General features: G+C 40.6%; 5 protein-coding genes across 8 annotated transcripts; 2 read left to right on the forward strand and 3 right to left on the reverse strand.

The window, feature by feature from the left end:
* On the reverse strand, window positions 1-2,075 carry RpL4 (ribosomal protein L4). The gene is made up of 5 exons (XM_065489479.1): window positions 1,981-2,075; window positions 1,089-1,442; window positions 646-1,031; window positions 416-588; window positions 1-361 (listed from the first exon to the last, which is right to left on the reverse strand). The coding sequence occupies exons 2-5, from the start codon at window positions 1,433-1,435 to the stop codon at window positions 50-52; spliced, it is 1,218 nt and encodes a 405-aa protein (XP_065345551.1). The 5' UTR covers window positions 1,436-1,442; window positions 1,981-2,075; the 3' UTR covers window positions 1-49.
* Window positions 2,076-2,185: 110 nt separating this feature from the next.
* On the forward strand, window positions 2,186-6,549 carry l(3)72Dn (UTP4 small subunit processome component l(3)72Dn). 2 transcript variants are annotated; one of them, XM_065487644.1, is made up of 11 exons: window positions 2,186-2,319; window positions 2,398-2,606; window positions 2,667-2,883; window positions 2,940-3,292; window positions 3,344-3,456; window positions 3,519-3,733; window positions 3,786-3,989; window positions 4,045-4,249; window positions 4,541-4,653; window positions 4,703-4,807; window positions 4,863-6,549. In XM_065487644.1, the coding sequence occupies exons 2-11, from the start codon at window positions 2,407-2,409 to the stop codon at window positions 5,238-5,240; spliced, it is 2,103 nt and encodes a 700-aa protein (XP_065343716.1). In that variant the 5' UTR covers window positions 2,186-2,319; window positions 2,398-2,406; the 3' UTR covers window positions 5,241-6,549. The 2 variants fall into 2 exon arrangements, with proteins under 2 accessions (XP_065343716.1, XP_065343715.1); XM_065487643.1 differs by having other exon boundaries at window positions 2,193-2,329.
* Window positions 5,552-6,396, reverse strand: LOC135941882 (MKRN2 opposite strand protein). Its single transcript, XM_065487650.1, has 4 exons — window positions 6,263-6,396; window positions 6,130-6,207; window positions 5,858-6,073; window positions 5,552-5,796 (listed from the first exon to the last, which is right to left on the reverse strand). The coding sequence occupies exons 1-4, from the start codon at window positions 6,388-6,390 to the stop codon at window positions 5,592-5,594; spliced, it is 627 nt and encodes a 208-aa protein (XP_065343722.1). The 5' UTR covers window positions 6,391-6,396; the 3' UTR covers window positions 5,552-5,591.
* A 269-nt stretch (window positions 6,550-6,818) lies between the features above and the next one.
* On the forward strand, window positions 6,819-10,073 carry Stam (signal transducing adaptor molecule). Of its 2 annotated transcripts, none has more exons than XM_065487648.1 (7): window positions 6,819-6,978; window positions 7,135-7,295; window positions 7,614-7,938; window positions 8,214-8,426; window positions 8,481-8,694; window positions 8,750-8,993; window positions 9,213-10,073. In XM_065487648.1, the coding sequence occupies exons 1-7, from the start codon at window positions 6,936-6,938 to the stop codon at window positions 9,447-9,449; spliced, it is 1,437 nt and encodes a 478-aa protein (XP_065343720.1). In that variant the 5' UTR covers window positions 6,819-6,935; the 3' UTR covers window positions 9,450-10,073. The 2 variants fall into 2 exon arrangements, with proteins under 2 accessions (XP_065343720.1, XP_065343719.1); XM_065487647.1 differs by having other exon boundaries at window positions 6,832-6,978; window positions 7,117-7,295.
* mre11 (double strand break repair nuclease mre11) lies at window positions 9,993-13,860 on the reverse strand. 2 transcript variants are annotated; one of them, XM_065487645.1, is made up of 14 exons: window positions 13,740-13,860; window positions 13,531-13,659; window positions 13,316-13,478; window positions 13,115-13,254; window positions 12,866-13,059; window positions 12,609-12,813; window positions 12,123-12,374; window positions 11,957-12,063; window positions 11,330-11,425; window positions 11,116-11,273; window positions 10,933-11,065; window positions 10,722-10,882; window positions 10,321-10,459; window positions 9,993-10,266 (listed from the first exon to the last, which is right to left on the reverse strand). In XM_065487645.1, the coding sequence occupies exons 2-14, from the start codon at window positions 13,625-13,627 to the stop codon at window positions 10,156-10,158; spliced, it is 1,956 nt and encodes a 651-aa protein (XP_065343717.1). In that variant the 5' UTR covers window positions 13,628-13,659; window positions 13,740-13,860; the 3' UTR covers window positions 9,993-10,155. The 2 variants fall into 2 exon arrangements, with proteins under 2 accessions (XP_065343717.1, XP_065343718.1); XM_065487646.1 differs by having other exon boundaries at window positions 13,531-13,679; window positions 13,740-13,811.
* Between the last annotated feature and the right edge of the window lie 1,331 nt (window positions 13,861-15,191).

The following is a 15,191-nucleotide window of genomic DNA, read 5'->3' on the forward strand; positions in this document are numbered from 1 at the left end:
TTATAATCAAGACCGCTTTTTATTTCCAGAAAGAAAGATAACATTAGAATTACTTGGCCGCAGGCGCCTTCTTTGCCTTCTTGGCTGTCTTGGGCTTAGCGGCCTTGGACTTCTGGATAGCTTCTTTCCTCTTCTGAATGAGTTGTTCATAGCGAACCTGCTGCTTGGTCTTCTGCAGAGGCACGCCAGTTTTCTTGGCCAAGAACTCCTGCTTGTCCAAATGCTTCTTCTGAATGGTTAGAATGGCTTTCCTCTTGAGAACGGCGGCATATGGGTTCAATTTGAGCATAGCCCGCACGTTGCGCAGAGGGTTCAGCTTCCTAACAGCACGCACTGGCCGCTTGTTAGGAGTCCTCAACACCTGGATAAATAAATTGGATTTAGCAATGTAAGAAATAATTAAATAACCTTTTACCTTGCGGATTTCTTCGGCCTTAAGCAACCTTGACAGGTCAGTGTTGGTCATCTTAGGAGTGGGCAGGTTGTAGTCCTTCTTTTCGCTGGAAGGAGAAGACCAGGTGCCATAAATGGCATCAAGCGCTCTGAATGCACTCTCTGTCCAGATGATAAATCTGCCCACATGACCACCTACGGAAAAATAATAATCATAAGCCTCAAGTCAATCCCTAAAAACCAAAGTCTTACCAGGTGCCAGCTTGAGAAGACTCAATTTCTTCACGGAGCAGACATCAACGCCAGGAATGTTCCTGAAGGCCAGCTTAAGACCCTGGTCCTCACCGTAGATGATGAGGGGTCCGCGACGCTGCACACGACGCCTGTTCCTCATCTTTCCCTTTCCGGCGCGCAGTCTCCTGCTGCGGTACACCTTCTGGACATCGGTCCAGGCCTTGATGCGGCGCAGGAAGATGACGGCCTGCTTGGTCTTGTTGAAGCTCTGAACCTTGTCGGACACAACCAACGGCAGCTCAGGGATGTCGTGAACCATGTGTCCCTTGGACATGACCAGGGCGGGCACGCCACTGGCAGCAATCGAGGACACAAGCGCGAAACGACGCTGGTTCACATTAATCCTGAAATATTAATTTATTTAAAAAACCACAAATACAAAATCGTGGACAGTGAATTACCTGCGGTGCCAACGCCTCCAGGTCTTGGTGGGAGCGAACATGCGACCTCCGCGACACATGTTGCCGAACGCACCCTGGCCAGAGCGGTGAGTACCACCTCCCCTGACCCTGGGAATACGGGCGACAGCCCTGCCAGTGCCCCACGACTCGGCACTGGTCTGGTGGCCGGCGTCCTTGTTGACAGCGTACGGCTGGCGACGGTTCTTGGACATCTGATGGTGCACAAAGCTGACCACATCAGGTCTGATGGGTGCCTTGAACACTACAGGCAGGTGCACACTTGTGCCGGTCTTTTCATTCTTCTCCGAATAGACGGTTATCAACGGGCGCGCAAGTGCTGAAGCCATTTTTGCGCTGCGAAATAGAAATTTAATTATTAGTCGGTTCTGTTAATTAACAAGGGTAATCAAACACGCTAAATTGATGCGAATCAACTTTTGGGAACAGTAGATACGTTTTTAGGTGCTTTAAAGTGATCCATATTTTTTAAGCCACTTTGGCGACAAACCATGTGCCCACAAACATCGCGAGAGGCTGACAACATTAACGCTCCGGGCCACTTAAAGTGGCCCAGTCCAGAGATGGACCGCAGGAATCTCCAAAATTCTATTTTAACATAGACATTCTTAAACGTATTCAATGAATATTAATGCGGAAAAGCGATGTAAATAGGGAAAATACCACCAAACCACAACAAAATAATGGAATCCGGCACTTCCTGAGCAAGTGGCGTTGCACACTTGAGAAGGAAATTTATCAACAAGACAACTTTTACGGGTAAAATTATCAATGCAATTACATTGGCAAATGAATCAAAAATTATATTCCGTGAAAATTGATCGCAATGGTGTTAGGATGACAGAAATAATTCCAAATATAAAAGCAGACATACCTTCAACCCCGATCAGTGCGCACGTAAAACCTTAAGAGTCTATAAGAATGTGGCAGGATCCGTGCCCGTGGATCTACTGGAAAACCTCTTTGAGATGATAGCGCGAAAGTTTAAACTGAACGAAGCGCGTGCGCACATATATGGGCGAGAGCGCTCGGCTGCGTTCGGCTGGCCAGCCGGCTCCCGCGACAGCGACACAGATCACACGATCACAGATGCACAACAGCAAAACAACCAACACATGAACACAACCACATGGCAACTAGCATTGGCTATTTTAATTAATAAAAATTTGTTTCTCTACACTTTTTATAATATAGCCGAACAATTAAATTAACCGTAAGCCATGGTAAAAGTCCATAAATCATTCTAATATCCTTTTTCTGTTCATTTTAATATTTAAAATCTCAATTTCAGACGGAAGAAATGGACTGCGAAGACAACAGCGAGATTGAAACTGCAGACACTTTTATTAAAGTGGATGACGCGGGTCCAGAAACTTTCAAGAGCGACCCAGAAAACATTATTCTTGTGCCAAATGCTCTCGACCCAGAGACAATGGTTTTACATCATCTGGCATTTGATGCAGAAAGCAAAACCTTAGCCGTTTTCAAATACGCGAGAAAGTAAGGAATTTTTATCAGTGTATTTTCTGCTCAAATATCTAAATTTGTATCTTTTACTAGGGTTCGCAGTGAAGAAGGCTCGAAATCGTCAATCAAAGGGCCTGTTGGGAAAATTGAAATTTGGGGCACTTCCCCGCTTTACAGATTAAAGCAATCAATTTTTCTTCCTGGAGAGTTCAGTTCAAATGAGGGCCTTGCGTGGTACAAAGGAAGATTGTTTTCATGTGGAATCCATGGCCACCTTGTAGAGTATGACATAGAAGCAGAAAAAATTAAAGTATGTGTTGAGTTCTATCAATTTGGAAAAGATTTGAAATTAATTTTAAATTTTAGAAATGGACTCCTGTGCCTGGAGGCATTAAGTGGTGTTTAGCAATTGATCAAGCAACTGGTCGAATTGCAGTAGGATCAGAAGATGGATTTGTCATCATAATGCAAATCTATGACTATGAAATCGAGTTGGAGAAAATTCTCGACCGGCAAGAAGACAGGGTTTTGTGCATTTCTTGGAGCCCTGATGGCAAGAAACTTGTCACCGGCTCACCAAACGCCGTTCGAATTTGGGACGTGAAATCAGGGCAAGCTGTGGACAGAATCACCATTGGCAAAGTGGTGGCCAAAGATGACACCATTGTTTGGTGCACGGCATTCTTGGACGACTCTACGTTCGCAACTGGAGACTCCAAGTAAGCATTATTAAATTTTTGGGAACTAAATATAATAATTTTCTTCCTCAGAGGACGAGTCTGCATTTGGGATGCGAAAATGGGCGTTTGCAGTGAGACGCACGAAACAAAATTGCAGCAAGTGCAATGCCTGGCTACAGCAAAGAATAAAATCTATTGTGCTGGTAATGGACTTCAACTTTTTTAGTTTAATAAATTAAAATTTAAAAAAATGTATTCCTACCAGGTGTTGGAAAGCAGATTCAAGTGCTACTGAAGGGAAAAGAGGAATTCAGCAACAAGTGGGTTGTCGGTGCCACAAGGACCATTCACACTCATGATGTCAGGGCACTCGCTGCCATCACGGACAGCGAGCTTGTCTCCGGTGGAGTTGACTCGTATTTAGTTGTGTCCAGGGCTCCTCCAATCACGGTCAATGTGATTCCACCTTACCGCAGCTCAGTATGATTATTTTTTCTTTCGAGATAACAACAATTAATTATTCTTGATCTAGGATGTGCAAATTTCATCTCAGAAGAGACTGTTCATGATCCGCTACATTAGTAGCACAGCTGTGCTGCACCTCCCAGAAGACAGCTTTTCTGCCAACATGCTTTTGCGGTTCAACACAAGTTCTCCTATCACAACCATTGGCTTGTCTGAAGATGGCAACTGGTGTGCGCTGAGCACTGTCAAAAACGCGAAGATGTTTGCTCTGGTAGGTCGTTGATATTCTGCTTTAGTTCAAAGTAAATTAATTTAATTCCCTTTAGAATTGCTTCTCATCCAATGCCAAAGCTAGTGCCGAGTTAGTGTTGCTTCCGTCTAATGAGTACAAATCGTTCAAGAGGATACAGTTTTCTCAAAACCCGGGCAACATGGCAGCAGTGTTTACGAAGAATAACAAAATTCGGATTCTGGCACTTTCCTATGAATTTAAAGCGGTGACTGAAACGCATGTGGTAAATTTGGAGCAAGGTGAGTTAAATTAAAATTTAAAATTAGAGGTCTCAGCCAGCCAACGTTGAAAAAGGATCAAAAATTAAAGAGTGTAGGAGATAAAATGTCTTCCGGCTGTTCAGGCAGTTAAACACTATCAAACTTAACGTTTAAAATAATTTCAGCCGCACCAGCCGCTAGCTGCTGGTGTAAATGGCCAGCCGCCGCCTTAAATAAATTTTCTAAACGCGGCTGACAATGAGAAATGAGATCTCTAATTAAAATTAAATACAAGGAAAGATCATATAATTATCATAAATATTTTTTCAGTGCTGCCGACATATTGCACTATAAATTTGATGGCCTTCACAGACAATCGACTGATTGTCTCAGACTTTGAGGGAAATGTGGCTTTTTCAAGCCAAAAGAATGACTGTTCAAAGGTAAATTATTTATAAAAATAATCTTCCAATCTGTAAAATGAATTTTTAGTCACAAGATTGGACTCTCCTTCCGAAGCATACCCACGAGGTGACAGCATTAACAGTTAACCCAGAGAATAGAAACAAAGTGATTCTGATCTACGCTGATGGACAGGTAATAAATTCACTGAGCCATTTTGAAATGGATAAAATATTAATCCACGTTGCAGATATCCGAGTTTGCAATGGAAGGCTTTTCGTATAAAATCCTTAAAGCAAAGGAAGAGAGCAACGAGGAGAGTTCGCGTTGCGCGCCTGGGAGCTCGCTGACAACTGTGTGCTGTCATAATTCAAGTGATGGCCTGTTCATGTCGGTGGATGGTGGAAAACTTATTGGCTTCAACTACTTCAACATGCTGCTCCAGAAACATGGAAAAGGGAACGCTCTTTATCCTTCAGTGATCGAGACAAATTTTGGCAAGTTCTTGGTCAATATGGCGCAATTTGCAAATGGGGACATTTGCATAGTGCGTGCATCTCACGAGAGGTTATTGGAGAAACTCCCTCCTATGCCAGCAGCAAAGTCGTACGGCACTCACTTGTTATAAAATAAAGCTTTATTTCTTAGAAAAATTTAACAAATTTTCAATATTAGCAATTTAAACAACTACAAATATTCTTAGATAATTTATTAGAATTTTTATATGCCGAATTTACAAAAGAATTAAAAATGACACAGATTTTTCCCGGATATGCCGCCTAGCCATCTCAGCAAGGCACCAAATAAAGAACGTTTTGTGGAATTTTTATCAACTTTGATTTTATAAAAGTGGAATTCGCGGGGTTTTTTATCGACGTCTTCCGACTTCTTTGTAAAAATTTAACAAATTGTCAATATTAGCAATTTAAACACTTATAATATTTCTATCTTGGCTCATTTATTTGAAATAATTGTACAGTCAACTTTTTTCTTTCACAAAATAGCTGTTTTGGGAGACCCTCCTATATAAAGAAATATACTTTCCTGCAGGCAGTGTCACGGGTATCAGGACTTTCTCACAGAAAGTTTCCCTATCACAAGTGAATTGGTTCAGGTGGCACATAGGAAGGCTGGTGAGAAAGCTCAAAACAAATGTGTAGCAGTTGTAACTGTCCTCGTTGTACCTAAATGAAAATTTAAAATAATCGAGTCAATTGGCAATGAGGGTTAAGGAAACAAAAGAACCTTTCTGGAACCCAGTTTTCACTTTGCAGACACGTATTTAGTGCACTGTCCCATGAGATTTCAAAGAAATCAGAGGAAGTTGTGTTGCATTGAATGCTTAAACACTCATCCCAATCTTTGGCTGGTTCTTCTTTCAATCCGTGCTCGTCATAGGAAAATATATTTCCTCTAGAGTTTGTGACACCTATGTGCAAGTCCGCGTTGTTAGAATATGATCTGCGGGGGAAATTGTTATTTTTATCCAAATTATTAAATTTCTGCTAAACTTATACCTCAAGAAATCGCCATTTGTAGGCCGCAAGACTAAACTGCAAGGATATTGCGAGGCTCGTGTGAAAGGAAACGGTATGCTGAGGATCAAATTAAATTTAATTATTGCAAAATATTAAAAATAATCAAAATTACCTAAAAGGTGTGATGTCAGTGTTGGTTGTTAAATCTGCATTGCACTCTGGGCAACCTTTTGGCACAGAGAAAACAAAAATATCAGATTTGCAATGATTGAAGCAAATTAATCCTGGATCTCTGTTCATTTTAATTTATAGAGAATTTCGATGGAATTAAATAGGTCATTGTAGTAACGCCTCTATACTGATTCTCGTACAAATAATACGTTAAACGAGGAAAAAGAATTGTTTACTATCAGTTGTTTCTGTATATTTTTAATTTGAAACTTCCGCAGAAAAATAAAAGCACCACCTGGCGACCAAAGGTTATCTGTTCAGGAAAAACGACAGGTATAAAGTATATCGGTTATTTTTCCGACTTTTCCAATGACCGGTAAGATTTGTATCTAAAAACGCTAAAAACTATATTTTGACTTAATTCTATTACATATGAATTTGTCCAATTTCAAAATATGGTTTAAAATTAACTTGTATTTAATGCTGATACGCATTAAAGATTTCGATTAATGTGAAATTTCATTAACCGCCTTGGAATCGGTAGACTCCTGCAGAAGAGGGAGGGGCATTCAATTCCATTTTGGTACCAAAGTGACAACACAGAGAAGTTTGATTTCTGAGTCACGATCGCATGATTCGCCTAAGTTTGCTCTGAATTTTAATTCACATTGGCCATGGGAATCTTTTCGACAGCGTCTTCCTTCGACGCTGACGTTGGTAAGCATAGAAATTCAACACTGACGAGCACAGAAACTCCCAAAAGTTGCAGAGACCCTAATTTAATTAACGGGGTCTCGCACTATTCCAAACACCTTAATACGCAATCATATTGAAAACACATTTGGACTTTCTTAGAATCCTGTTTTCCTTTAGAGAAAGCCACCGACGAGAAAAATACCACGGAGAAATGGGCCGAAATCATGGACATTTGCGACAGAGTGGTTACAACCCAAAACGGGGCAAAGGAATGCCTCCGCTCAATCATGAAAAGGGTTATCCATCCTGATCCCCATGTCGCCCTGCAGGCTCTTACCGTAAGTTTAATTTATTGCACACGTATATCCTGTATTCATTCACGGCATGAATCCTGCGTAATCTAACAACTAGACAACTTGTTTTTATTATTAAAATTTTGTGTACTCTTGGCACTTACGTATTACGAGTCAATTTGAAATTATGTAATTAAGATGCATGTATTGTGACGCATATTGTGTACAAGTTTTTCAATCATAGGCCATTAGTTTTGTCTAACTTAATCTGTGATGGTAAAAATTACATAAATTTTTTGCAAGAGTTTTTTTTATCACAACGCAGGGTTTAAATTGTAATAAAATTGTTATCTTGGCTTTCAGTTGTTGGATGCCTGTGTAAACAACTGCGGCAAACCATTTCATTTGGAAGTCTCATCTAGGGATTTTGAGTCTGAAGTTAGGCGCCTTGTCTCCAGAGGCGGGCGGACACCATTGCAGGAAAAATTGAAGTCAATGTTGAAATCATGGGCTGAGTCACCAGATTTCACGAAAGACCCTCAGTTAAGCCTCATCCCTTCACTCTACAAAAAGCTGAAAGAGGAAGGCGTGGACTTCACTCCGTCACATCAGCCTGTGGAACCCATCAAGCTCTCAAAGGACCCGAATGTTGTTCAGAGCAAACAGGAAGAGGATGACATTGCTAAAGGTGAGACTTTTGGCTCCGGGATAATTGGTATTAAAAAATACTAGATTTTTTATGGTTTTGGCTTTGAAATAGCCGAAGAGGGGGGCGTAATCAAAGGACTACAGTATGACCGCTCATAGGGGGCCTGATGCGCCACCATATTGTAGTCCCTCGGCTGTTTCGACGTTTCGACGCCAAACATTTCGGTTTCACGCACATTAAAAAATCTAGTTTATTTTTTTATACCAAAACCCGGTCGAAGGAAACATTCCTATTAACCGAGTCTTTGGGTGCAGCCATTGAGTTGTCCTTGAAAGAGTCTACCAAGAAGTCAGGCAGTGGAAGCAGCAGCATCGGCGGTGCTATCAGCAGTTCCTCCCTTTACCCATCGATGAACAACTTTTCTTTGAAAGCTTCTTCACCACCACCGCAGGAAACCAAAGTCCGAGCGCTCTACGACTTCGAAGCAGCAGAGGACAATGAACTCAGTTTTAAAGCTGGTGATATAGGTAAAATCTGATTGAGGTACTAGTGTTCTTTAACTAAAATCGCGCAATTTCAAGTTTTTGTGACTGACAATACGGATCCCAATTGGTGGAAAGGTCACTCTTCTAAGGGAGAAGGCCTCTTTCCTGCTAATTTTGTCACCACAGACTTGTCAGAACCGAAGAGAAGCGTCCAATTCAATGAAGCTGTAGAGGTAAAAACACTAACTTACGAAGAGGAAGAGGAGGAGGACACTTCTGTCCCAGAAGTAGACGAAAGTAAAATTGATAGGCAAGTAGTACTCACATCTCTAATCAATAATCTAATTAATTTAACGCTCTCGCAGGCTGTTATCGATCATCCATGATATTGATCCCACTGACGAAGCTGCTTCTGGCGTGGATCCTTCCTTGGAGAAGCAAGTGAATGCCATGGGACCACTCATAGATGTTGAGCTTGAGAAAATTGACCGGCGGCACGCAAGTCTCACTCAGCTGGCTACTGAACTGACTGATGCACTTAACATGTATCATTCGCTAATGAGAGAAAACGTGAAACCAGATTGGAACCCTTACATGCAACCTCCACAGGTAGGATGACAGTCTTACTTTATTCAATCAGGCGTGGGACCATAAATTAAAATCAAGGAATTATATTTGTAGTCATCGTTACTAAAAGTCTCGGCCGCAAGATTTAAAGCGTTGGCTGGCCATTTTCACTGGCTGCTGGCGCGGCCGACTTTAATCTCTGCATAAATCTTAAGCTTTGGTCGAACTGAAAATTTGACCTTGGATCGTTTTCTTTTTCAGGCATACGGTCAGCAGTTTCCTCAGCCAATGCCTCCCCCTCCTGCAGGCATGCCTGCCATGTACCCAGGGCCCATGCCAGGGGGCGGACCACCGCCTCAGGGACCCCCCGAGGGCTACGCATGGGCACCTCCACCAATGGGAGTTCCTTACGGACATCTGCCTGCAGATTACGGGGCCACTCAGTACCCTCAGGGTCCAGCGATGCCACAGAACACTCCCTCGTCAACAATGATGTGATAATTTTTAATTAGATTATGATTAATGGATATGAAGAAAGATTTATTTCAATTCCTAAGAAGGCTTTTAAATTTTGGATCACGAATCAAGTCGTTGGTTTTAAGTTGGGAGTTCCCAAGCTCTCCAAGATATTTTCTTAAGCAAAAAAATAACTCCCATTAAGCATCACACATTGTTTGTCTTTCGGACCAGGCGTTGCATGAACTTAAAAACAAAAAATCTATCCGCCCCTTCTGTAAGATTGGACACTATCTGACGCAATCTTAGCAAGAATGCAGCTCTAGTTTTAATAATTCTTCCCCGCGTGTTGGCTTTCTATATTTATACCGAGATGCGTTCTGGATTTTGTGTATTTACAATCTTTTGCATGCAATAGCTATCTTCAACACATTCTATATAATTATTAACTAAGTGAGAATGGATATTATACCTGCTAGTTAATTGAAAAATTATCTGCTTCATATTTATAAAAAGCCTGTTCAAACTGTGAATGTTGATGAGCAAAAGTTGAGGTGAAACAAGAGATGAAAGGACGTTGTTGCATATTTTACTACATCAGTTGATTTATCATGTTCGGAATATGTATATTGAAATGGACATTTAAAATAAATTGCTCCGTAAAAATCACACGTTTTTAAAATAACACTTAAATCCTACATTTTACAAATGCTTGCAAGAGGAACATATTATTGAGCTGGGAACATTCTCAATCGCTATCATCATCAAAGAAACTTCCAATTCTGTTGCCTGGCTTTGGCTGAGTTGGCCTTGTGTATCTGGTAATATTCATGGATGGCGGTGGAGAAGTCTTTCTCGCCTGCAATGAAGGATTTAAATAACAGACCTCAACCTCCCATGAATATGAAAATACCGATGGAGCTGCGGCCTTGGCGCCTCTTGCTCTGCTTCCTCTGCCACCCCGCGAACCTGGTCCTCTTGCAGGCCGAGCTGGAGGTTCATCCATATACGGATTCTCATCATCTTCATCTGAGATTTGGGCAACTTTTCGACTAAAACAAAGGATTACGCTTATTTTTTATTTTCCTAATTATGCGTAGTCAACATCTAATATTTGTTGATATATGTAACAACTGCAAATTAACTAATTCCCCTTTATGAATTAAACGTGAAAAGATGCACCAATATAAACTTCAATATAAATTCAAAATATTCATATTTCAGAAAAATGCGTAGCATGCAAAAATTTGCGGAAAAAATGATCAGAATGGTGAGAAAAAGTTTAGGACATCTAAGCTAAAAAACTAAAATCACCCTCTGGCAACTCCTCTTCCCCTTCCACGGGCTCGAGTTGTCTTTGCGCCTCTTCCTCTGGAAGTTGACTCAGCAAATGGATCTTCATCGTTAATGCTCATGAGTGTATCTTCATCTGCATTGCCGCCATTCTCGCGAGGTTCTTCAAGCATACCTCGAACCTGTATTTTTATTATTATGTTGACATCATAATAATTTCATTATTACGCACTTCATTGATTATCTGCTCTGCATTTTCAGGTCCATTTTTCGTATCTCTGATAGCCTCAAGTTCTTCTCTGATCTCATCTTCCTCAATGATTCCCTTGTCCAAGATGCTTTTGACAACTTTGTCCTTAATTTTTCTGCAGAGAATATTTTTACTGATGATTCAACTAATTAATAGAGCTCTCACTTAATGACAATGTCAAAAGCGGAAAGGTCGCCTTTCATTTGCTGAGCAAGCGCTTCATTCACAGATACAACAGGCAAAACTTGCATTCTCTTTCCTGCTTCACAGTCATTGAAATATTTCTCCACAAGTTCTTCAACATTGTGCAGCACAGATTCTGTCTGAAAATTACGCTTATCAAAGTCAGCTGCAAGAAATTCATTTATTTATACTTTACCTTTGCAGAGTCAAACACGTCCTGGTCCAATTCAACCTTGATCTTTTTGGGAGCTTGAGGTCGCTTGATAGCAATCATGTCAGTCGGGTTAGCAACCTGAAAGGCAAAAGTTAGGATTTTGTCGTGGTAACGGCAATATTGCGCAACAAACATGTTTTCTGTTGAATTGATTGTTGACCTTTTCTTGCAACAAGCAAATTCGCGTTTGGTTGTTGAGCTATGCGCTAACACGACGATTAATAGAGGTCTCAGCCGGCGGCTGGCAGGACCAGCTTAGCCAAATTTTTCACCCAGTGCCGGCTCGGATCGGTCAATATTTCCTATTTTGTGCAGATTTGTTCTTTTAAATTGCCATTTTCTGCCTCAATTTCTCCAAAAATATATTTCTCTGACAATTTTTCAAGTCATGAGCTAGTAATTAGAAAATTATTTAAAATTAAGGTTTAGCGTTGCCTGCAAGAAACTGGTAAAATTGAAAAAAACGCTTTTTACCACAGCACTGTATTTAAAAAATAAAATAAAATGCGGGATATTTGCCGCCCTGGCGGCTGCCATGAGACCAACAATTTGCACACTCGCGAGGCACAGCGCGGCTGGCTGAGACATCTAAGATTTAGTAAAAATTACCTTTTCTTCAAACTGAAGTCCAAAGCGAACAGTATTAAACAACTCTTCCTGTTTGAAGCATTCCACTCTCAGTCTGACCAGAGGCAATTTTGGCTGTTTAGGATTTCCTACAAATTAATACTGTATTTATCAAGATTTGGTAAAAAAATAGCTGTGAAATTAGTACCAGTCAGTTGGCCTTCCGCTTCTCTCAGTAGTTCTTCGACGCGTTGTTCCAAAAATGCTTGCACGCCTTGCTTCATTGTGCGAGAAGGTTTGTCCCTGTATTCAGTGGCGAGGTCGACCACATCAAATATAAAAGGCCTGACAGTCTCCAGAGGAATTGGTCGCATGTGGAATTTGGTTCCCTTCACATACAAAATACCAACTTTCTTTTCCCTTGATTCTCCCTCACACAGTGATGTTGCTACGGAGCTGCCTGTTGTGATTAAAAATAATTATTTTAAATTGGTTATAAATAAAGTTCTTTTAGAGGTCTCCATCACGTGGGCTGTCGCCGGTGAAAAAGGGTAAAAAATTAATCAGTGCAGAAGAAAAAATGTCTTTTAGCCGCGCCAACTGCAAGCCGCCGGTGAAAATGGCCAGCCGCCATCTTAAATCTCGCGGCTGAGACCTCCAAGTTATTTAATTTTGATATTTAGTTCTAGTTGACCTGGTTGAGTGACATAGAAGTTTCTAGTTGCATTGAATTCAGGTTCAATCCTGCACTCGTGCTCATGGCCCCAGAAAACCAGGTTCATCGACTCAGGGAGATACGATTCATGGAGGCACTCGTCTTTCGTGTGGGCACTTCTGTTCTGATGCAGAACCATAATGTTGAACCAGCTATCAGGTTCCTCAGGCTGCATGATGTTGACCTGGCGGGATGATTAGTAATTTTTCTCATCAGAGAGGAGAGCCGGCACGTACTTGTTCTTGTCTGAACAACCGACTAGCCATCTTGTCCTTCAAGGATCCAAGCCCATAAATCGCAACTCTAGTGTTGCCTTTGGATATCAAAAGGGGCACCAGAGAAATGTCATCTTGCAGGTTTGTGTACTTTCCAAAGTAGTTAATTAGACCAGCTGCGCTTAGCATGTCGAGTGAGCACTTCGCATTGTAGCCTGAAAATTTTGATTTTTGTATTAAATCACAGAAACCACATAATTTATGTCTTACCAAGGGGATCATCATGATTGCCGTGGATGGAAAAGATTGGCAGAGCAACGTTCAAATTTGGATTCATATAATTGACCATTGGATTCGCTGAGAAACTAAAAATTTCAGCAGGATCACTGAGCACGTTGATGTTCACCTCTCTGAATAACATAAAACGCTGTTAAAAATTAGATAATTAAAAATCAAACAAGTCATACATACCCATGTCCCATGCAGTATCTGTTTAGCAGGTCCATGCACCTGCTGAGACAGTTGACAGAAGGTTTTCCATCGTGGAACAAATCTCCGCCAAGCAAGACAAAATCCACTTTGTGTTTCACGCCTAACTTCAGGATTTCCTCAAACGTGATGAAAGAATCATCTCCTAATAAGTCGCAGCTTTAATTAAAGTTGAGTGTTTTTTTTTATTATAAGACCTCTGACAGGATGTGTTTCAATGTATCCCAAATGAATGTCAGTGGCAATTAAAATCTTCATGGTGTTTTCATCATCTTGAGTTATGTTTGAAGCCATTTTCGACTTCCTTCAGAAAACTTATCCAACAGCTGAAGGGTTTGAAATAATGCTAAATTTATAAAATGACACATGGTTGTTCCGGACAACTCTAAATCAAAGGGAATCATACCTTAGAAGTTAAAGGGTTTCCACACAAAATAAATTTGGACGTTTCTTATGTCAGCTGTGTTCATCCCGCTTAATCTGACTGAGTTAATCTGTCAGTCAGGCCGGTCAGGTGGTCACGTGACTGGCGAATGGTAGCGCCCTGCTAGACATTTTTTGAACTATCAAATTATTTTGCCGGCTTGCGCGCGATGGACTTTTCTTTTATTGGCAATTTAGAGCAGGCTGAGTTGCGTACGAGGAGTGTCAATCTTTATAAAAAAAAGTATTGGAGTGGTGATGGTGATAGAGTTTCCATAGTTAGATTGTGAGCATTATGTTTGTTCCAGAAATTTCATTTTGATCCTATTGCAACCTTGAAAACGCCGGAGACGCTGCATCCAACGTGTTATGCATAGTGTCAGAAAGCCCAGAAACACACACGTGCTAAAAACAGGTTTTACAGTTGTTGTATTTGCTGGCACATGAAGTGTTTATCAGGTCATGAGAGTTAATAACATTAAGCAAGCACTTCACACTCGACTAGAAATGATACGTAAATAATCTATTCTTCAGCAATTGAGTTTTTTTCTATTTTTTTATGCGTATGAAACAAAAATCATAGCCTTTGTCATCGGTCAAATATATGTTTTTGAATTTCAAATCAACCTCTTGGAAAGCTTATTTAAAAATAAATTTCATAGTTATTTCAAAATAATAGAAAATTCTAGTTATGTCAATGCACGAACTCATCTTTTAGGATTCAGTTGAAGCCAAAATTGACCTAAGCAGCAGCGTACATTTTTTTTTAGAAAAGTGGCTGCAAAGTTAGCTCTGTCTCCTTACTTGAAATCCTATTTCACAACAAAGAGTTTCCCTAAACACGCTTTTGGACAGGTCTCGACGAGAAGAATCGAAATCTGTCAAGAAAATGTGCTCAAGCGCTAGAAATTTTTGGGGAAAATGGAAAAAAAATTTTGTACAAGGTTCTATTTTATTAGAACCAATTTTTTATCGTACAACTGCTTATTGAATCCAACAATTCAAACAATTTTCAATTGTTACCCTGTCATTTTGATATTAAATGAGATTTATAGATGAAAAAATAAACTTCTCTTTGGGAAATCAGGGGAAAACATTATTTAATTTCATTCATTGAAAAATTCGATGGTGAAAGATAAAATATATTTTTAAAAATTCTGCTTGCTCTTTCGAAACGAACGATCAGCTTATCGAGTGCAAACAAAAGATGCAGATAAAAATTCCTCTATCACCGGGCAGGCACTCGGAGATTTGTGTCGGACGACTCACCGGGCTGCGCGTTGGTGCAGTGTGCTCTGAAGCGTCTCTGTTTATCCATGCCAAATAAGAATAAATAGCCGCGGGAGCAGTGCAAGACTCGCGCACGGTTTCATAGGTTGATATAAACGCTCCCATCCTATCCGATGCACTTGTCACGAGACCGACTAGTTGCTTC

The sequence above is a fragment of the Cloeon dipterum genome, chromosome 4 (genome assembly GCF_949628265.1).
Source record: "Cloeon dipterum chromosome 4, ieCloDipt1.1, whole genome shotgun sequence".
Classification (NCBI taxonomy): Eukaryota; Metazoa; Arthropoda; class Insecta; order Ephemeroptera; family Baetidae; genus Cloeon; species Cloeon dipterum.